The sequence below is a fragment of the Bombus bifarius genome, unplaced genomic scaffold (assembly GCF_011952205.1).
Source record: "Bombus bifarius isolate JDL3187 unplaced genomic scaffold, Bbif_JDL3187 scf7180000010271, whole genome shotgun sequence".
Classification (NCBI taxonomy): Eukaryota; Metazoa; Arthropoda; class Insecta; order Hymenoptera; family Apidae; genus Bombus; species Bombus bifarius.
The window spans coordinates 5,419,057-5,442,680 of NW_022885586.1; the positions used below are offsets into that span (position 1 = coordinate 5,419,057).

The 23,624-nt window shown below is 39.9% G+C and overlaps 1 protein-coding gene across 16 annotated transcripts in view; it reads right to left on the minus strand.

Moving 5' to 3' along the window:
• Nucleotides 1–736: 736 nt before the first annotated feature.
• The window catches only part of LOC117216407 (tensin-1), a 181,199-nt gene continuing 158,311 nt past the window's right edge, over nt 737–23,624 (minus strand). For 12 of the 16 annotated variants that reach the window (XM_033463095.1, XM_033463098.1, XM_033463108.1 and 9 more), the window contains 12 exons: nt 18,491–18,774; nt 17,304–17,923; nt 10,329–10,542; nt 9,730–9,921; nt 8,134–8,739; nt 7,064–7,410; nt 6,535–6,624; nt 5,045–5,156; nt 4,684–4,867; nt 4,037–4,402; nt 3,413–3,695; nt 737–3,030 (listed from right to left, as the gene is read on the minus strand). In XM_033463095.1, the coding sequence (XP_033318986.1) occupies nt 2,871–3,030; nt 3,413–3,695; nt 4,037–4,402; nt 4,684–4,867; nt 5,045–5,156; nt 6,535–6,624; nt 7,064–7,410; nt 8,134–8,739; nt 9,730–9,921; nt 10,329–10,542; nt 17,304–17,923; nt 18,491–18,774 (3,458 nt within the window). In that variant the 3' untranslated portion in view covers nt 737–2,870. The remainder of the gene's footprint in view (nt 3,031–3,412; nt 3,696–4,036; nt 4,403–4,683; nt 4,868–5,044; nt 5,157–6,534; nt 6,625–7,063; nt 7,411–8,133; nt 8,740–9,729; nt 9,922–10,328; nt 10,543–17,303; nt 17,924–18,490; nt 18,775–23,624) is intronic. The other 4 variants (XM_033463102.1, XM_033463097.1, XM_033463096.1 and 1 more) reach the window with 4 other exon arrangements.

The following is a 23,624-nucleotide window of genomic DNA, read 5'->3' on the forward strand; positions in this document are numbered from 1 at the left end:
ATATCTTCCAATCTTGAAAATGCTATTTTAATCTATTGTGTTGCAGAGATGATGGATGATATTGATGAAGTTAAATGCGAAGGTCTTCTTGCTTTTGTTTTAGGAATTTGCAAATTTCCAACTCGAAAGCGTGCAATTTTAAACAGGTTAAAGATTATACAGAAGAAAAAGGACAACGTTTGTAGCCTCATAATTATGTTATACTGTGTCTATGAAAAAAGTTTATTGCACGCAAGAGGAATCCGGTTCATTGGAGGGAAACGTTCCATCATTTTTCTTTGCAGCGCGTCTCATTCCATTCTAATCTGCTAACGGTAATCGAGAGGCAATTTTCTATTACCGTAGCTACCTCTTCACCGAATTCCATTCCGATAAAGGCAAATGTAAAATATGAAAAAGCAAAGAAAGTCGATTTAGTTTTCTGCAAACTTTTCCTTTCATTCTGAGCGATACTTCGCGTAATAGTGGGCGACTTGTAAGTTGCACATTCTTGAATCAAAGAAAGTAGTTTGATATTTAATCGATAATATACAGATTTCTATCCATCAGATCTATCCTACTTTTCGAGTACAGAAGTATGACAGCTCTAGATGCTATTATTCAAACAAGAAAATTACGAGCAGATTTTTCTCAGGAGTAGGGAGAAAAGTAGATTAGGCAAAATTTATTCCTTTTCTTCTTGGATACTCTTTTAAACGTATTCCTGAAAATAGGATAAAAATGGATTATTTGATAGTACGCTGCGAATATGGTTTATTATCGTTACAACTATAACAGCATACCGTTCTGGTATGCAGCAATACAATTATTGCGTGAACCTACGTAATAATAGAGCGTAAATAAGTAATAATAATTAATAATTATTATAATAATGACTGGTGTTAAATTAATGTTACTCGGTTAGTTAGCTTTCCACGTGTACGAAAATTGAAACATATAAAGACGAGACAACGATCGTGGCTCGCGGCCAGAAACGCGGCCACGAACAACGACTACGAAGAATTAAAATAGAGAGGAGGATCGAGAAGAAAGATCGGATGGTTTGTATTATTCTCGTCTTTTACAGATCGAGATCTATATATCGAATTCTCTGTACGTTCGAGTATACACATCGAATTTTGACTAGCACACAGTTTCTGACAAAAACTCCTCACTCTCCATTTCTTCTCCGATATCATTGGTTCGATAACTGGAAGAGTCATCTGGATAAAGCAGAGGAAGCTTAATAAGAGCCCGTCCGACCGATCTTCTCGATTGCATTAAAACAGTGTAAAAAGTAGACGAAGAGAAAAGAAAGAAAATTATCGCGACGTCGAGGATACGATAAACAGTTTCTTTTTTTCCCTCTTTTTTATCGTAAATCCCCTCGTGGCACGGTATTGTCGTAATTACATATAACATTTCTTTCGTAATAATTGACTGCTTATCGTCGTCCCCGCCAATTGGATCTTCCTTCGTCGATTCTCGAATTCTTCTTTCACGAACGAAGGACGTCGCTCGCGAGGACGAATAAATGGCAAGAACCTACGGGGAGTCATTAAACAAAATGTGATGTTTCGTTTCGATACGCTACTCCTCATCGAGTATCGTTTATATTTTTGTTCCGTCACGTTGACGCTGTTGGAGGATCGATCTCTCCTTTTTCTTCCGTTCGCCCCATTACTTTATCCCTTAACTTCTCATCTCTTCATCCGACGAACAAGCATCGATTCTCTTCTCGATACCTGTTCATATTTTCTGTTCGACTTATTTACAGTTATTTATAGAACGTTTTATTCGTAACGTTAAACCGCTGCTTTCTTTTGGAACATCGCGGGCTACGATACACAGGCACGGCTCCGCAACGACGTAACATTTTCTTCGATAAACATTACTCGAGAGTCCCAAGTATAACGTGATTAATAACGTATATAGATATTCAACTATTTTCTTGAGTTTTCTTGCATTTTTTCGTAACAGTGTACATATATACGTGTAACTATTTCTGCGTGTGATATTTTTTACGATCGAGACACGTACTCGCGAGTCTGCGCTTCGAATGCGCGACGATCTTCGAGATTCGCGCATAGAGCACGCTCGATTACTCGTAATCAACTATACCTACCAGCTATCGGTACGTTCGCTTGCATATCGTTCGTGTAATAGTTTCGCGCTGGAAGCAAAGTATAACGTCGTTATCCTGTAACTTCGTCCCTTCACAACGAATACGATTAATAGAAAACGAAAATTCTGTGTAGCATGCGTTGCTCTTGATGATGGTTTACGTTAATTAATGCAGGAACGATTCTCGATTATAGACGTAAAAAACTGGTACAAAACGGTTAATCATAGACGAATAATCGTTACAATTATTCTTAAGTTAAATCTTCGTGTTTCTTTTCTAGAATGTAACACAACGAGAAGTTGCAATCGCGTCATCGTACTTTGCTCCGATATAGTTTATATTACTTTACTATTCTCTAATATAATAACCAGCAATAACGATCGTCGTTAATAACATTTTCTTCTGAATAGCGTGATCACTGACACGAGGATGGAACCGAGTTTACCATTTCACTTGGATACTTCTTCATTTAGAACAATAACGATTCAATCTCTATCGTTAATTTCTACTGTATTTTTGCTTAGAACGTTCATGCTCTACTGACTCGATTCTACTTCACGAAATGCATGAAGACCTATTACGATAGTCAACTAACGTCCTTCGAATAGCACGATCTTGCTATTATTCTTCGTAAATAATGTTCGATCCGTATTCATTCTTCATGATGAATCGCTTCTATCTTGTCTTCGTCGACTTTCTGTCCGCGTTTCGGAGATGAAACCGTTATTCAAGCATTCTGGAGGACGTGTGCGACGAATAAAACAATTTATACGATGTTAGCCTTGGCTATGGAGTTGCCCATCATGACCTTGTTCACGAAATTCACTATGGCTGTGGCTGGTTGTTCTGGTTCTAGCTCCGCGAACACGTGGCATTGGTTGTCCGATTTGTGCGCCGGTTTTCTAGCGACGAATCCGAAGCATCGACTGGAAAAAGAGAATTAGACATACAATAATAAATCGGACTTATGAGAAAAATTGGTCGATTTGAATTTTAAGAGTGATCTTTGATTACGTTCCTACTTTCGATTAAATTCCATGTTTACAACTAATTCAGCTTGAATTTCGAAAGAAATATTAGACAACAGATTTGTAACCTTCGATTAAATGCCAATTCTAAAAATAATGCAGCTAAAGTTTCAAAGTTAACATTAAATTACAAAGTTGCTATTATAGACTAAATTTTAATTTGAATTTTAAATAGTTTCGAATCGAAGGAAATAATTTTAGGTATCTTCGTGGTAAAGTAAAACTAGTGGTAAATTTAAAAGAAATTGGAATGTGAAAAGAATGAACATAAAGAACGTACTGGGCACTGACTGAGCGGCCAGTTTCCTCGCTGGCGAAGTCCCAAGTGCGTTCCTCCGTGTCTAAGCCGCAGTAGCTGATATTATTCGTGGGATAATGCCTACGAAAGAAAAGCTTTCGCGCGTTATCCGTCAAAGTTATTCCCTGCGTTGAAACTTTGAAATGAACGATAGTCGCTGTAGGCAGTGGCTTCTGCTCGAACATTGTCGTGACTGCCTTTTTGATGGCCTGAGGACCCGTCAGTGATTCCGTGTCCATGGTGAAAAGGTATAAAACATTACAGGCTAAACAGAAATTACAAATCATAAATCATAATGCAATTGAGAAATTAAATTAACATCTATCTAGTAACGCAATATATGCGTCATGCGTATCTCTTTTTATATACATATAATGATACACACGTATGCGTCATAGGTCTTCATCGAAAAACTTTGAAATTGCAAGAATCTCCCGAGGCAAAGAACTTTGATTCTGTATATGTTTGAGTTTTATAAATAGTTAATCAAAGAATATTCGTATTTTTGAAATTATTGAATTCGAATGATTAATATTCTTTGATTAATATTTCTCATGTGTTGAAGATTTCACATTAGTCGAATATTAGGTTTCCTTAATGAATTACCTGCACCCTGTGCAAGCAGTTGCTGTGTGCTATTCGTGCCAGGTGAATCGAGAGCTCTGGCTGCAGCTTCAGGTTCTGGGAGCAACAGCTGGCAAGGTAGAGCCATCGCCATCAAACTGTGTTGATAAACCAACGCCGATAACGAGCTGAAGACTGGCTCGTTGGCACATCCCTTTAATCTAACACCTCTGGATGTAGGCTCGATCAAAAAGTGCCTGACTAACTCGCTAGACGGGTCTTTGGGACTGCTTGGTGCACTTGGAGGCGGAGTTGCTACCTTCAGAGCGAGTCCAAAGGCTCCTGGGAAGGAATTGCTATCTCGAACGACGAATGTTCCTGGCGCTGCATCCTTTAGCATTGAGATTGCTGAAAAATATCAATATAGATTCGTGTTTACGTCGTTCAGACTTATCTTTCGGATTCAGATTTTCACAATTAAAATGTTTCTCAAAAAATGAATAAAAATCCTCACAAATAAAATTCCTGTAAATGCATAAAAATCAGTAGTTTAGTAAAAATATTGCTTCTACGCCGTTTGTCTATGGTTAATTTATTATTTGATGAAAGCCTGATTAGGAAATTAAATTCGTTTGCAGATTATTCGAGATAGATAGAATTCTAGAAGGAAATTTGAGTGAAATAAGTACCTTGCTCTCGAGATATGTTGGGCTTGTACCAGATCCTGCTGGTGTCGCGCACAAATTTTACGTTGACATCGGCCACTTCTTGCGGCTCGGTGTTCGAATGTACACTGGATCGTCTTGAACCGTAATACTGGATCTGAGGAGATGACTGGCCACCACTGTTTATGGATGTGTACGATGTGGCACTCTAAAACCCAATCATAATACTATCGTCTCAGAAACTACAGTAGCTTCAATACAATGAAAATGAATACTCGTACAATAAATAAAAATGCAATTAGAAACATGATAAACGATCGATTAAATCGATACAGATAATAATTGATTGAGAAATAATTCGTAAAGTGTATTTGACTATACGTACCTTCGGACTTTGGGCAAATTCAATGTGAGTCGGAGTACCAGGGCTGCGCGAGACAGCTTGCGATTGTTGTTGCATCGTTGGCTCGTTTATCGGAGAAACAGATCGGTCCTTGCTACAAGGAAGCAATCACAAGCATCGTTATAAAGTGCATTTCGAGCAGGATCGTTTTCCGCGTGCAGGCAGACGCGTGTATTCCGTGATCTCTGTGTGTGTACAGTGTACAGATGTGTGTTGTCAGGTGATTCGTGCAAGATGGTGTACGCTGTGAGAAAACATCGGAAATGTGGTACATACAAGAACGAGGAAAAGATCGAGGGCCAGGAAGAAGGAATATCGATAAAGGAAACACAGGCGAAGAGACAGAAAAAGAGCGAGAAAGAAATACGATTGCACGAATACGTCTCGTAACTTACAATTCTTTTTTATCCTAACGATTCACGCACGTCTATATACACGTACAGTTGTCAGCAAAAATTCTTGTCATTGAGTAAAATGATAGTGCATATATTATTGTACATGTTAATTAGTGATATCGAATGTCCTCTTTCTTCGTTTCTTATTATTAATAAGAAGCCTGTCAATGAATTATTACGTGAGTTTTCTTTGACATATTTTTTCTTTTTCGTTTTTTACTGTGCTAACATATTTGGACATTCGTTGCATGACAAAATGCTTTCAAGGTGGTTCACGATGCAAGAAGCTCGAGCTTTTGTTAGTCCGACAGGTGCAATATACACACTCACACACGACGAACAATGCGTGTTCTTAGCTCTTCGTTTTTCATCACGATGCTGAGATCTGCAAAACCCCATACAACCGCATCGCTCCAAAATGAAACACGAAAGTTTCATGTATTACAGGCACTTTAACCCTTTAAGAGTGTACGAAAATGATAAAGAATTCAGAATAAGTGATTTAGAAAATAATTATTGCTTTGGCAACGTAATTTTCTGAATTTTTAGTATCAGATACTTACAAAAAATATATACTTTGCTAATTATAAATATTCGGACACACTGGTTGGTTGATAGTAACAGTATACGAATTTTAGTGTAAAGATGTACAAATCAGAAGATAACAAATTAATGAGGAATTAATTAGTAATTGCAAGTAACGTTCCACTACCTTCCTATGCAATTATCAGACGATAAATCTAAATTATCTCTTAGAAACACAGCAATAATATATTTTACTATTTACTACATATACGCATAAATTATTATGTTTTGCTCATATTTATTTCGAATTACACTGTTAAAGGATTAAAATGTTCAAGTCGTAAATGTATATCGTCGATCAGATGATATTTTGACATAATTTTTTTGATGGTCATATACGATGCGATTGCAGTGGAAGTGTATCGATACAAACGGTTAATGGCACGACATTAAACATTCACGACATATTTGCGAAGTCAACGCATTTCTATCGTTGAGAAGCGCGAGTTCGTCATTTGCCACGTGTTCCAGTGCTCTCAAATAATATATTACCTATAGTCGAACGACGCCGATTGGTTAGTGAGCGGCCATCGTTTGTTATGCGTTTGTTTAAGTGGCCCGCTTGCCGGGAAACTCAAGCGTCTAGAATCACGAATATCGTTCTGCGTCATAATCATTGCTTCCATCAGCAATGTTCGATGGAAGATAATCCCATCAAAACAATTTTGCTTCAGCATTCATTAGAAAATAAACAATAGGAAAGAAAGAAAATCACTCTGTTCCATTAAAACAAAACTGGAACTTCAGTCATTACGAGTGTGAACTAATTTTCTTACCCTTCAAATCATTATCTTCGTTATCCTCATGTAAATTACTATTATTATAATCATTTATGTCAAATTAATTATGTAAAAATTCGAACACAATAAATAATGAAAGCAAATTATTCGACTTTTGAACTTGATTTTATATTATTCGTAGAATAAATAAATCGAGCCTCCCGAAGCTCCAATACTATTTTCGCTAATCAGAGAATGAAACAAGTTAATAATAACAGAAAAATAACAAAATAGTTACCCACCTCTGTGTTGTCGGACTCTTGGGTGGAAGTCCCGTCTCCTTCGAGACTTCTCTTCGTTCTTCGATGTAGATCGTTCGTTCGCTGCCATAATTCCCGATGTTGTTATTATTGTTCCCGGTTGACTCCACGTTGTGCACGTTATTGTTGTTGTTGTTCACGTTGTAACTCGTGTTCGTGCTATAGGAGCGATCAGCCGCGAACGTAACCGTAGGCGAGGAATTGTTCACGTACGGGGTTCGAGGATGTACCGGAAACGCCGGAGTCTGCGGCCTCGACGCGCTGTTGACCACCGTACTTCCGGGACTGACGCTCCTCTCGGTCCACGATGAAGCAGAGTCATTGTGCGACTGCAAGTTTTCATCAAATTTTCACGTGTGTTCCATACGATGTATTATTAAAAATACGTTGAAGAGATGCTGCGCACATCTAATCAATCTATGAGGCGTATGAAGCAATTTGAAATGTATATGTATACAATCAATCTAAAATTTGTGGTGAAATATGCAAATAGAATGATTCGAGAGAAATCTAAGACATTTTTAGTCTTAACCCCTTTGCATTTGGAGATACGACGTAATATTATACAGTTAAAGCTTCAGAATATCTTTTCTATTTTTAATATTTTTATCCCTTTAATCTTTAGGTAAGCGTACCAATGAGAGACAATAGAGTTATATTAACAATTTCCCATTTGAACGGTTTCGCTCAAGTGGAAATAATATATTTTTACATATATTCTCAGTCATCTCTTCTTTACATCAGTTATTCCTTATTAAAGTTTAGTCATAATGCAAGACCACGCAATTTTGATGTAGTAGTCAACTTGTTACTTAGATATTATCACATTTCACGTTTCATTAAAAACACGAGTTAAACATCTCATTCGTAGCTGCAATAGAGTTAAGTCTACATCTATCAAAAAAATAAACAACCATAAAACAACAACAAAAAAAAAAATAACACACACAGAATATTTCTCTCCATCCTTCCATGCAGTCACATAAAAATGAAAAACATTAGAATGCAAGTTGAGGTACGTGAGGATTCCTGCGGGAGGAGGCTGGACAAACCTGGGTGCAATTCTGCCATGCTTTGGGCGACTGGTTAGGGGAGCAATTAGTGCTGGCAAGGTTAACAATGTTGCTCCTCGCAGTTGTCGTGGTTGCTGCGCTGATGCTCGTGTGATGATCGTTCATGTCTGACTTGTTAGTCATCGATTGAGGTGAGCGAATGGGCGAAATTTCAGCCAGTGATTGAATGAGGCTCACGAGAGGGTCTGGATTTTTCGGTGTGTTCGATTGCTGATCGACCATGGTCAACAATCCTGCGTCCACGTGGTCGGTGGTCCTGTCGTTGCTGGTCACCGTGGTTCTGCTGATACTTTGACAAGTCACGATTTGATTTCGCGACTCTGGCCGAGAATTTCGAGTCAGAGTCGAGACGAAATCTGGACTCGTCGATTGTTTCTGGTCCGTGTGAACGTTGCTGGCGGCCAGTTGCTGCTGTTGCTGTCGGTGCTCGCGCAACAGAGCGTCAGCGCGAGCAAAACTATCGCTACGAGACTCTGGTCGTGGTGGCTGAGGCTTGTCCGTATTAATGAACGTTGCTTGTTGCTGCATTGCTAATCCTAAGGGTTGCGTGCTTGCTAAGCCTGAGCGAGGGGATGTTGGAGGGCTCTGAAAAGCAAGCCAAGCGCTTCATGCTAGAGGGAGCTGGCCGTTTTAATCCTTTCCTGCCACGCTCTATGTTTACACGCGCTGATTTCTTATTAGCCATCGGATCATCGTGATCTTTTATTAGCACACGTTAATCGTATTAATTTGTAATTACACGGCTATCTTTTAAGATTCAGAATCGTGAATATGGAGATGAAGTTAGAACGATGATGAATTTTCTATAACCGGTTCGCCAGTCATAATAAATATCCAAGGTAATTATAGGTTCATGATAGGTATATATTGTATGGCGAATAAAGTTATGGAGAAATTCTAAGCAAGAAATTCCACAGGTATCTTTTAGTGGCTTTATCGCGTAGAATTATCCTCGTTTCCAATCGTACCGATCATCGAGCAACGCCTTGCACAATAATTGTATAATAACCGAGCCAAAAAATCGGCACAAGAAAGGGTTAAACTGTAACTCGCGGTTCTAAAGGATGCGATCGTTTTTACCATGTCTACGAGTGTAAGGTGGGCTGTTTCTTGCTGTTTAGGATCTAACTGTGGGATATAACCATAAAACAGAGCACCACAGTGCGAGCTGCTTTTACAGTCGCAATCTATGAGGGACTAAATTGTAGCGTTCGTGCTGCCGCCGTTTCATTCGCGTAAAGCTAGGATCGACCGTGCCGCCGTTTTCGATTTATTATCCTTATTACCGATAATTATTTTAAGTAGTCGAGCGCTTCGAGTAACTGGCTCGGCTAATACTACGTTGTTTTCTCCAACCGCACCGACGACTTAATAAATATTTATCGCGTAATCGTCCTGCGTGATTTTCGTTGCTTTATACGACGATCAAACATTTTATGCTTCTGGACATCTTGACGCGTTCGTTAACCACGATCGATTCCAGCCTACGTTATGTCGTAATCTACGTAACAGCAAGCTGCTACTTTCTTCCTATCTTTCTCTGATTATTACGTGTACATATACTTCCTCGTTTACCTGACTGTCGCCGTATTTGCGATATTCGTAAGCGCGTTTCACGGACATGAATGGACGCTCGTTCACGCTCTCTGCTCGTGGTCTTCCTAGGGTACCGGTTCCGATCGTACCATTGTACTTCCGGCTGCTGGATCGTTGCGGAAGCAGAGGACTTGCTGGCGCGGATGTATAAGGCGCCGGCCTTGATTGCGTCTAAAATTGTGAATTATCAATAGAAGATCGTGATACAGAGATCGTAAGTAATTGTAAAAATTGACTGTGTTGTAATAAAAGTGCACGGAAGATAAATATTGAATTACAAAAGTAGGTTGTACTAGAAATGAGATATGGTTGTCAAAATAAATTACAATATAACATAAAATCATAAAAGAGATTATGATAGCCCAGAGAACAGTAATGTAATTAACAAATACCAAAGTGAGTAAAATGACCCATTTCCACGTTTTGTGGGAAAACGAATGCGATATAGGATTGCGGTTTCGTCTGTATTTAATACAAGTTAGATTGTAGTTATTAATAATTCTAGTGTTAAAAATAATATGATATGACAAAGTTATGGAAAACAAAACGTAGGATAGAAAATTGGTCTTATTTCTCACCTGTCCGGAAGTAGAATGGACAACCCACGTATCGTCATCGTCATCGAGCACCGCAGAATCGCTAGCGTACCCGTCGTGCCTCAATCTACCTCTCTGTAAGCTTCTCAGCTCGCCGATCACACGATTCCCAGTTTCCTGACGCCAAAGTTTGCCCGGGTTCCTTTCATCCCTTCTCGCGGCAAGTTTCAATTGCTGCTGCCTCAACCATGATAATCTGGTAACAAGAAGAGAAGCGGTTTGGACTTTGTCACGTTGTGCTGAAACTTTTTCGATCATTGCGCCATGCACGTTTAAAATAAATCGCAGACAAATCCGTATAACAAAAGTTGTGTAAATGAAAGTTACAACATGTTTTTCATCAGAAGTGTCATTTTTCTAAGTCATTTTTGGCAAGACGCAACGGTCGCACCAGCAGTGAATTGAACACCTAATAATCCCACATTTTTTAGCGTATAAACACTCAGATTAGAAAGCCGTCGAATCGATCGACAGAGAAAAGCACATAGCAAAGCGATTTACACGAAAGTGCCGAGAAGTCAGAAAAAACGTCTTCGTTTCCTTTTCGAGCGCCGAGATAATTCTTTCGTCTCGCGAAAAGGAAAGAAAGCGTGACCAAGAAGGTTGTATAGGATCCTCTGTCACCTGTCAGAGATTAGAATCTCGGTTGCCGTGGAGCAACTGTTTTCATCCTGTAAATCGTGATTTCTCGCTTTCCTCGCCTAACGCTGTCCGACTCGAGTTACTCGCGAGCAGACGACGAAAACACGAGAAGCTACTTTCTCGAGGGAACACGAGACGCACGAGTCGTGTAACAAAGCCTCGTTAGAACAGGCCACGTCACGGTCCCAGTCGGAAGAAGGCCGGAATCAGGACCTCCTACCAAGATAGATCCTGGATAATTGCATCCTGATCGATGAGGTCGCTGCGGGCCATCGATTTCTGCCTGTGTTTCGTTCACAGTGCTGCCGCTCGTAATATATCGATCGGTACCATAAATCGACCATCTCTTTCTTCTCGGCTTAGATTTCCTTTTTACTAACGTCTAACGAAATTCATACCTAGCTTTGTTGGTATGGCCACACCCTCGCGATGGAGAAAATCGTGAATTGTTTGCGTTACACGTTGGCTCACGATAGAAAACTTTTACGTCCACATTGTATGTCTTATATGAAACACTGAAGTTTCATCGTGTATTGTAATGGTACACGACTATCATAATTATATTGGTAAAATATGGAACGAGCGCATATAAAAATTGCAAGATATTTATTGCACACATATATTTAGTAAAAATTTCGCGTCCGGTATGAGTAATGATCCAATCAGTGATGCCAATCTATGGATAACTGACTGTGAATTTAAGATATATTTATATTATTGTATATTTTGCTAATATACTTGAGCGCGATTAAAATGTAAAATATAAAACGAAAATGCACTCTTTAAAATCAAATATTCTAATTTCAATTATTATGGTCGCTATAAATTAACAATATCATTTGATTCGCAATTTCTGCAGCCCAAAATATAAATCGTCTCTCAAAAATGCGCTCAGTCTTAGATACGATTACATCAGTTGGTTTCGCTGTTTAAAATTTCCATTTCCCACCGTGCTATATCGTTCGTATTTGACGTAACAGTATATTTTCTTCTCTGACGAAACGAAAGTGCCCATACTGGAAACGAAAATGGTTTGCGATTTATTCGTAAACGCAGTAGTGTAACAGAATAGTGGACTTTATTACTATGGACACAGCATTATAACATGACAATGTTAGGAGAAACAGATTCTATAGAAATGAAAACGGTTCTCGTTTGCAGCGACATAAATTAATTCATAAACGAATATTTTAAGCAAATGGCTGCATTTATGACGCAAACCGAACCGTGTTAATGGAGCTGCGAATTATAGGAGGAACGATTGCTCCGAGGCTCTTACGCTGTTACGATCTTCAAACGCGCATGAAGTTTGGACGAGAAGTTAATTTGCCGCGAGATCAAACGATGGCTGCAAATTTCTGAAAGAGACGTAAATAGGATTTCTTATTGCTGGTGGATTTACGGAAAATTAATCCTTTTACGGAGTAAGTAATGAGCTTGGAAAGATCGTCCTCTGCACCGAATACGAAATTGAAATAGTTAAAATGAATAACTTGAGATTTCTGTTTCCTAACTTGTATACAGCACAATTGAAATTTTACTAATCCAAATACTGGAACATCACAGAGAATAAGTTATTTTAGTTGATTTCCTATTTTTGTTTATCTTTTGCTAATTTCCCTGATCTTTTTATTATTTGATCAATTCAAACCAGAACGGAATTAAATCACGAGTCGACGATTGATCCCATTAAGGGATGTCTGCGGTAAGTAAAGTAAAGAAGAATGTCAGGGACGATACAACAAAAAAGAAAAGATTCTTATTTGTGGAAAAACATGGAGAGAGGAGATACCTATTTCTGGGACTCCGGCCGCCCTCTGACATAATTATAAATATAGAACAGACGAGACGCGGTAAATCGACCGCTACGAGGCTCAATCCCTTCTTCTTCTTCTCTTCGCTTTCACCGGTGGTTTGCTTTGTTTTCCATGCTTCTGCAACTACATTTTCTTTCCGCTGGCAATTTTTCTATCGCCGGCGGAGCTTCGCGGAAGCAGAGCGTGCTCGGATACGGAAGTCATTCGAAGTAGAAGTAAGAGCACAAAAGCGGTTCGTAAAGCCTTCGCGCAATTTTTCTCGACGAGCTCCCATTTCCGACGTCCTTTCCGATCTATCCTAGACCGAGGTTCTGCTTCCCATGCCTCTAGCCGCGGTATTATTTCGGAAAAAGTGTCTACTTTTGTATTTCTAGCCGACGAAAAAATCAGGGTAGTCCTCATCGACGAAATATCACCTCTTAACCGAAGCTACTGTTATATGGAGAATTTGAAAGTCGTAGTGTAAATCAATTCATTGCTGTTATTCGTAAAGTAGCATTCTGCATTTATCATTCTAAAAAATTTATTATATTTTTCAAAGTCACAAAAACATATCGTGGCAGAGAATAAAGTTATAATTTACTTGATTGTGAATCGTAGGGGATGATACTTTCGAGGATCGAAATACGTGACTAAATCGAAATTCTCTAAATCTTGACATACATCATTGTGAGTTTCAGTTCGAAACGATAGCTGTAGAGTCGGAAAGACTTGAAGAGTCTAATGACTGGATTTACAATTGTTGCTTTTAAACAAGCCCACTTGTTGGCGAGTTAATTTTCTATGAAAAGTTCGCTACAACAGAAAATTGCCCCACATCCGACGTACGAAATAGCGCAAATGATTTTGAAAGTACCGATCGCGTGTCCGAAAGAAAGAAAGAATCGCGGGAATGTAACGAGACGTTTTATTATTTGAAGCGCGAGAGTTTTGCGCCGGGAAAACGAGATAGCATCCAGTTTATTTCAAACTGACAACCGGAGAACGTTCGCCCTCGTAAATTCGTACCGTTGTATCTTTTATTTCGTAGATGGAAACGGGGCATTTTAATTTCACTGCCATACATGCACGTTTCGTTGCGCCATGCGAATTCCGCGCGTTCGCGCGTCTATAAAGGAATCACTGTTGCAATATTTCCTGGACGATTCTTTACATTTCACTTAATTAATACATCGTACCACAAGCAAGAAAAGACCACAGAGAAACGATATAACAAATTACTTTTTCTATCTTTCACGGGGGTGTAATTTTATTAAATATGAAGGAAATGCAATACGTTGATTATCAATTCCACACCACTTAAATAGCCTCATTTGTCTTGCGGAAATTTTTTAAAAACATTTTTAGCTATTTTCACTACCATATATCATTCAAGTATTTTCACTACCCTTTCAAAAATTTCGAGAATATTAACCCTTTTATGGTGGATTTTGTTTGTAGGCAATGTTGTAATTTATGAAGACATTAGGTAATTAAACGATAAATAAACTTGTCTTGTAAAATTGGTCTTGATTTTAGTGCATTCTATCTTCATTATAAAAATATCAGAGAAAATGGGGTTCTGTTAGTAGAAATTAATAAAAAAGAATGTTTCTCACGGTCTTCAAAAAATTCGGTCCTGAAAGGGTCGATTGCCTCGCCGTATAAATTGCGCTTTTACAATGAAATACGAATGTATTATCTATATTTCAAATTTCATGTCATTCCTCGCGCTTAAAGCAGACTATTTCCTCAAAATATTCCATTTTAGTCATTAATACTTCATTTCCATAGAAGCAGGAAAGAATTAACTTTTCTATCCGCGTTTAAAATGAGATCAAACGGCTTCGATCAAAGCGGAGATAGTGTCCGGTACTTTGAACGATTGTTTCAGAAGAGACGGTCACCGTAGATGGAATTTAAACAGCTACACGTCGGAGGGGAAGCAGAAAACCAGGATCGGGAGACAAGGAACGAACGGCGAAGCCCCGAAAGGAGAGCTTCTTTGCGGTTGAGAAAGCAGACCTGCCAAACGTCTGTCGACCTCCTCGACCATAAACGTCGCCTGTTTCTTCATCGTAGCGGATCGCGGTTCTTCATAAATATCCGGGCGAAACTTGCGGTTTCGCAGGCTGAACTCGACTCATGGTGCCAGAAGGGACGTTTATTTTCACGGCTCTCGGGCCCTCCAGCGACTCTCGATACACAAAACGAGACGAGTATTTTACGGTGACTGCTGTCCGGTTCGACGAACTCCATAGGCTACATATGTACGCTTTAACAAACTTGTTAAGCGTGGACTTCTTGCTTTCTCTCGTTCTCGGATAAGATTTCGACCGCGAAAATCGACGCGTTCAGTTCAGTGACCGAATTCTCAAATGGATTGAAACTAGTCGAAATCGAGCGTCATTCGAATGCAAAGAATTGGCTTTCATCAAGCCAATAAGCACAGTGCTGTACAATGCTATGCAGGGTTACGAAAATCTGTCTTGCCCGCCTTAATTAAAATGTCCTATCTTTCCTTTCTCAAGACGTGTGCAGAAAAATTTGCAATTTTCCGTGTCTTTTACCTTCCAAGTAAAGTTATATTGTATAAGGCGTTATACGAAATGACGATTAGATATTTTTAATTTGATGAAGGATGACCACAGTATAATAAAACTTCAGTTCCCTCGAACATATATCGTTTCGTAAATATATGAATCGTCAAAAATATGAATTTGCCTAAAAGTCCATAGTCTAGTTTTAAATAAAAAACAACAAAGATCGAGGAAACCAAAGGACGGCTGTCACTGCTTTTCAATATATTATCCAAACAACGACAAACTCGAAAAGAAATCAAAATAGTATTTTAACGTACGATCGAGAAACATCGCTGTCAAACCGGTCGATTTATTTGTAAGGTAAGAACAATGTTCCAAAACGAGGAATTAACGAGACGACAATGTGGTCATAGCTCGTACTATCCACCCTCCAACCGCGAAACTCGTATTTCATAACGCGATACGACGCGTCTGTCCCAGCACCGTCCGTATCTACTGACTTTTCTCTTTCCATTTGCCCTGGCAAGCGACAATGACTCACGACGACCGCGTTCTCCATTCCTGGCAGAAATACGGCGACCGTAGTGCGTTGCAATCGCGTCCGCCTATGGGTAGACAATTTATTAATTGTCCCAGCGACGGCTTCTATCCTCGTTTCTCTACCGGCTCTCTTTCGAGCTTCGTGACACTCTTCTGCGGCGCCTGATTCGGAGGACGAGTTGCGACATTACTTGTAGGCGATCGTTGTTGGCCGTCTGAAAGCTCTGCCAGGGGAATGGCCCACTTGTTCTTCGAGACGTCCAAGGCAGATTCCGTGAAAACTTCCTAATCTCCATCTCGTTTCACGATATTCATCGAGCGTGTCGAAACACGGTGCGAGCGAAAAGCGTTTCAACCCGCGTCGTATTATTAGAGACGGACCCGGCATTTAATTATGGGATTTGTTACACGCAGCCGAGGCTGTTCGATATTAACGTTGCTCGCTGGGAACACTGCCAGGAAAACGCACCCTGTAATCACTCTGAGTTGGAGAGAATATATATATATATATATTTATATATATATATAGAGGATGGAAGCTTCGAGTTTGTTGGAAATGGTAGTTTTTTGTGAACCAAAAGCGGTTTGTCGAGAAGATTGGAATCGGAAAAATTCCCATAAATACCTTCGCGTGAGATTTTTCTACATAATATTTGAATTCATAAATCACGAAAGCGTCGACTTTATCAGAGATGGTAATTTCTTGCGAATCGATTCGATGCTTTTCTACCATGAATAAGATCTCTCTACGTGATATTCTAACTTATGAAGGAGAGTCAGTGCTTCGAGTTCATATTAGATGGTTCCCCATAACAATCTTTGTTGCGAATTATCGACTAAAGAGCAACCGGTCAGGTCAAACCGATCGGTCGATATCGCGTACCTCGAATGACTTAACGCTCAAGGTGGAGAAGGTTCAATAGATCGAGTGTTAGAGTAATCTAGCACTGTATTTGCACTTGTTGTATAAAAGTAAAGTGTGATGTTATGAACACGGCGGTGGTAAGAACTTGTTGGAAGTGAAGTATTTCATCCGCACAGTACGACGTCTAATGATGCTAGCGAAATCTAGCGATGCTAGCGATGCTGCGAAACTGTCCTAGTATATTGCTGATTATTCCCACCAGCCGTTGGGTCTCGTCTTTCCATCGTGCCTTCCTGGCTGGGTTTTTCCAGGGTTTTTTTACCTAACCTCATGCAAATTGACATGTAATTCGGAATTTCCTAAAGAAGAGATAGGGCCCGCCCGAGTCATAAATGGACGGCCACACAAAATTCCGAACAACCTTGAATGAGATCTTTCTCCGCAATATTTTAACTTACGCACAAACGTAAGTATAGAAAGGAGTGGAAGCTTCAAGTTTATCAATTGAAAAAAGCCCTATTACTCAGGCGACAACTTGACATAGAAAAAGGGAATGCAGAATATCACTCACCCATCCACGTGATCCGAACTGCTCTTCGCGGGACCGTTGGCGAATTCTGGTGGAGGGTCTGGCGTGTTTGGACTCAAAGGGCTGAGAGGTCTCCTCGAATTCTCTCCTAAGATATCTTCGAAATCCACCACAGGCGCCGTACCTCGCACAGACGCCTTTCTGACCAAAGAAGGCGACGATAGTTTTTGATGTTTAATCATGTCCGACGTGGCACCGTACGAGAATGGTTGACTCGTCTGTCTCGCGTGATAGGGGATGTCTTCGTCGATATAATCGATATTTCCAGGTGGTGAAAACGAGTCCGCGTGTTTTCTGTACGTGTCCGTGGAGGTATCAGTAATTTTTCGATCAGGTGACATACGATATTCGAATTCCTCCCTTCGATGTTCAATTTTTGCTGGTTCTCGGTACTCGTTCTTCAGAGTGCTGTAACTGCTGCTCGAGTTATATGGCGGACTGGATTCTTTCGCGGTGCTGTAGTTCCTGTACGAATCTTTCAACGTGGAATAAGTCGATGGGGAATGACTGCTTGTGTGGCTGCTGTAGCTGCGAGTTTCCTGAATGTACATCTTCTCGCTTCTGTCTGTTCTATACTCATCTGACGGAGGATCTGGCATCGACTGTATTCGAAAGATAGAAATCATTTTTTACTGAAACTATCATTGTTGCCCTGTTAAAGAGTGTTTGATCTAGGCGTGGAAGACTTCTCAAGATCAATATTGACCGATTATTTAACTTTCCATAACTTTGCGTAACTTAGGATTGTGTATATGTTCCTAATTCCTAAGAAATCTTAGTTCTTAGATTTTCTTTCTCTCTCATAGGTAAATAAAATTTAGGTCGTAGAGAATTAAAAACGAGTTATTTAGAAATCACATTTGGCAACTCCATACGTTAGAAAAGTAGAAAAAGACGTCTATATTACAAACGTTACTTTCTAAATTCTACCTCGAACTTTACGACTATTTATATTACCTTCTTACGATAAATAAATTTGTGAATACAAATGTTCTTTTCTCAACAACTTGACAAGTTGACCACTAGTCATATGCTTGGATAACGGAATTTGGAAATGAACAAAAAATGCAATCGATCAATTTATCTTCCGAGAATCTTACTTGTTTTGTATATCTTCGATAAATTTTTAATTTCGCAGTGATATAAGTTTAAAAGGAGGATAGACGTACCTCAACAGTAAGCATCATATCATGGAGAAGCTTATCAAGATCACCATGAGCCTGGTTATCCGGCTCTGGTTCCGGTGGACTAGGTCGTTGTGGTGGAGCACTGCTGATGCCGCTGTCCATGGAAACTGTCAATGGTGAGCCGCGGGCACCACCGGCAGCACCCTGGTGTACCACAGCGTACAGAGATCCATCTATGGGACCGCAGGTGTAACCCAATCCGCGAGGCGATGTCTGAACTGAGGAACTCGAAGGTGGTGGCGGTGATAATGGTGTTTCCCGTCCTTCTGAACAAAAATTCCGCGATCAGATTAAATTTCATATAGGCTGTACTGCGTCAAACACGCGAGAACGAGCTGCTAGTGAAGCTGAGGAAAATGTACTTCTGCAAGCAACACGTTAAGGATGTATGCTACCTTGACAGTATCAAAAAAAGAACTTTTCGCTTCAAGTGTTTAATTCAAATATTTATTTCAAATGTCATTGAATGTGATGGACGAATAAGAATGTTCTAATAGAAGGAATATTAGTTACAGCGAATAGTAAATGCGTTACTATCATCTGAAAAACATCTAAATTCTTCGTTTTATAATTAGTTATGAGATAAATTCCCAAACTTCAGCTGTTTCGCCCTTTTAAAGGAAACGAAGGTTAATCTTAACCGAGTCTAATTACCAAAGTGCGAATTGTTAAGGCTATTTCTAATTTAACGTTTCGATGTCTCTTTCGTTTTTCCGAAATTAGCGCTAATCAAGTTATTCGCGTAATTTCCTACAGACGCCGAGGAACAAAGAGCGCTCGTTAAGAGGGAACAATCGACTGTAAATCGTTGACCGATGAAACTGGCAGAGACTAATTGCGAGCGAGAGGTTAAGAACCGAGCAACTTCGAATTTATGCTATCCTCTTCTTCTCTCTTCCAGTACGTCGCGCCAATTTAACGCTAATCCTCGTCGCTTGTGTCACGCTACAGTAATTCGCGTGCTCACGGTTAACGTAGTATCTGTCGCGGTCGGTTATCCGCGGGATCGAGCGCGAGGAAAGTCGAAGTTCACGCTTCAGTCCATCTAAACCGAGAAATTCGCGTGACGCGTGCAATCGCGGCTTTCGTACTGGATTTCCAGAAATCCTTGTCACGTAACGCGACAGTCATCTTAAGGGACATACGCGGTCCCAAGAACCTTCTTTCTACACGGAGAATCCGGCACAGCGAAAATATATCTTCCGGTATGTTCGTGATCGAAATTCTAACAGGCGGGTTCAAACAGAAACAGCAAAGCGTCCGGTAGACTGTCATCTACGGTGAAAGTTTTTCTCGTGGGAATAGTTGGGGATAATCGATAGACGATGGTATTTTTACGATCTCCAAGTGAATCGAATGGCGCAAAGAAAACGATACGCGTGTATGTTTTTGTTTCCAGAAGATCGATCTCTCGTGGTCTCTGAATTCCACGATAATAAAGACTGGAATCGAAGATGAATAAAAGGGGGGAAACAGACTAGCTTTTAGAGTGCTGTTTCAAAGTGCTCTTCTAGAGAGGCTTTAGGACACGCCGACACTCATGGGTACGCCATTAGCTTGGAGTACGTGGTCTCGCCGATGCGATGGTTTCCGCCTGTGTGAGGATTCTAGTGGATATTCGCGTATGGTATATAAGTTTTACTAGAGTTTATTCCCCTCCTTTATAGCGAGAAATATGAACAGCGTTCTTAACCATTTGACGAAGTTATAAAACTTCTTAGATTGTCATTATCATCCTGATGCTTTCATCGTTTCTTATCCAATTGCATTTTCCTAAGAGAAATCTATTTTGTTTGATAAAGTGAGAGATATAAATTTTGAGATATAAAAAGCCAAAAATCCCAGCAAGCTTAAAAATTAATTTTAAAAGTATCTGAGAAGTTTCTGCTCTTCTCACTTAAAAGATCCTACCAAATATATTTCTTATTTTTCCAGATGTACTGAAATACATCCTCGAAATTTCCCGTGTGTTTTATTTTATAAATAAAATCACATAGTCAACATTGTTACGAAATAATGACTAAATGTTTTAAATTGAGAGAGAAAAATAAGAATTCCTTTTTAAAATAGTAAATGTACGACGTTCACAAGTTTTCATGTAACTATCTTTGAGATTTTACAACATTCAATCTCACGATCCATTTTCTCTCTCCTTGCTCTCGATTTCAAGCGATGAACCAAACGATCCACGTCACCGTACCAATATCCATCAAGATCATTCGGCGAAGGACACCAGGTAGACCCTCTTCGAATCTCTACTAGCAAGATGTCATTTGAATTCAATCCGTACCCGCTTTATCTCGGCGACGTATCTCTCGAGAGCATAAATCATATTTATTCGTTTCTTGGCGATTCTGTTCGCAAAGGGGGAAGAAACCAGCCACTTCGTCGGTACCGTCTAATCTACCTTTGACCAACAGATGGAACGCATTTAACACCCGCGCGCAAACGCGAAACACGCCGCGAACGACCAGCCTGTTGCTCTTGATCGAGATCAGAGGATTATTGCGAAGGCTCTTTCACCGCTTGGACGAGCGGAGAATCTAAATGGCGCCGGCCACGTTGAGCTCCAATACGAAAACGAAACGACGCGGTAAATCATTGGGGTGAATATTTGCGAAGCAGAGATAAGAGTCGAGTAGAAGCTGCGACGATACTGATACCTTTATCCTCAACTTCGGCTACGGTATAAATATGAAGATCACCAAGGGAAAATGGAGGAATTCGTATTTTTTATGTTTCACAAGGGGAGCAACAACTTTGAAGTTCTATACGTTACTGATCAATCTTTTTGTTTTTGTTCCAGTTTGACTACGTACACTACAGTGGCTGGAAAAAAGTATTTGAACATTTATCAAAGAAAGCTTTTACGAGCGTATTGTATGTGTCATATATAACATTTTCAACTCCCTTTTAATCATTAAGTAACATCGAAAGCTGAAAATTAAGAAATATAGAAGTGTCATGTGTTACCTGTGTGCTTGTTATAATATATGTATAGTTCGTATCTGAGATAAAATTTAATGAATTTTTAGTAAGATTCGAGGAAACTACCTTGTAGTACTACTAATGTTTTTATGCATCAATCGATTTCCACCTAAGGGACAGACCACCCAGGATTGTTTCGAAGAAGCCTGTCCTAAGGGTAGATTTAGGGTTTTCGAGTGGTTCGATGGAACTGGTCGTTACCCACGTCGCCTGAGGACACCATCTTCTTCGAAGTTGCTATGCGCAGCTTCTATGGCCGCAGGCCATCGAATTAGCAACATATACAGAAATTCTAATTTTCTGAATAGGATACTATATGTCATGAATAGCAAATTGTCCTTGTCAAGTTATTAGATATATTGTTAAACACATTGTAGATTTTTCAAACTGCTTTCAAATTTTGCCAATATAATCACGATAGTCGTGCTTCATTACAGTGTTAATTACATTTAAATATATTTTATATAATACGTACAATATAAAAGTTTGCTATAGTAAGGATTCAAATATTTTTATGTACGCGATACACGGTATAAATCAACGTCGTTCTTTTTGTATCAGTCGGTATTTCGTGAAAATATTATTGACACCACGTGGCAATATATAGTAATATATATCGCTCATAACTCTTCGATCATACACGCGGGCACGAATCGCGTTTAAAACGTCCCGTGGCTAAAAGCGTTCGCGTTTCGAGCCAAAAAACAATTGATGCACGACCATCGTCGTTGTCTGATTGTGAGCCGAGTGCATTCAACATCGTTCGATAAGAATCGAGACACAATAAAGTTTCGCTCGATCGATCCACGTCCTTGGCTCTGATCGTCGTGTTCTCGCCACGATGCACGCGGATGCAAAAGGAAACGGTGAGAGCTGAGTCGCAATAACAGACGACGAGCAGAAACGTAATCGTTGCGTGGACGTATCATTTGGCGCAATAAATCCGCGCGAATCGTGAGCGGCTATTGGCCGACGGCAACACCAGCTATCCTTTGGACAGTCTGCAGTCGCAGCTGCAGCTCGTGCACGTGTTAAGTGTTCTGTCGTAGATCTCTACGTGCTTACCACGACGATTAACTTGATCTATACCCTTCTGCTAGGATATCGAATCGATAGAAACTAACGCTGTGTCATTTCCCATATACAGTTCTAAATTAATCTTGGAAAATCGTACGAAAATTTTGTTGTAAAACGGCTGAAATAATATTACAATTTTCGAGATCTCTACAGTGCCTCCTTGATAATCGAATTAGGACTTTATCCTTCAATTTTAGGAAAAGTTCGAAGATTCGGTAACAGGCGCCAGTTGAATCCATTTACGAGATCCTAAACTCCTATTATCCGAATGAGGAAGCAGAGATAGCGACGAACTATTCTTTCTCCGGTGACATTACATAAATAAAATGCTGTATCGCATACGAATGTGCAGATTTCTCACTTACTTTTCTTCACGCAATGAAATTTGAACATATATCATATTTATCTATCACCCAATAGCAAAAGCAAAGAGTAAGTCTTTCTATTAAAAATTTAGAGATGGTTCACCAAATTAGCAAGCTATAGAACAGAATTCAGAATCTCATCTATGACCGATTGTAAATTGTATCTGATAAATTGTAACTAATTGTAAATGAAATCACACGTATCAAGTATCAATACATACGTCCATTCTAGAGCTACTAAAGTCTCGATATTTCACAAGAGGTCCAGCTTCCTCGCCGAAGACACGGAGAAGAGAGGTCATCGTGATATCAGCGTATGATTTGCGAGGCGCACCATTAAATCGGGTTAATAGAGGAAGCGATAAACCGTATCTTCTCTCGTAGAGCATAGAAGCGGGACAGAGAATTTACCAAGCGCACGAGTCGGAAGTGGTCGAGAGAACGATCGTTTCCACGAGCTCTGACCGCCATAAACAATCGCGCTTAAACATCGTGCGCTAGTGCACTCGTTGCACCTCGCTAAGTAAACGATGGAATTAACGACTCGAATGACGATGGCTGGTGAAGCGCAGCGAGCGACGAGCATCGCCTAACGACCGCGATCTAATTTCATATCGCACTCTTTAATGCCACTGGCACGCACATTTCACGCACGCCCGACAATCGTCGCTGATTAAGAAACGCGT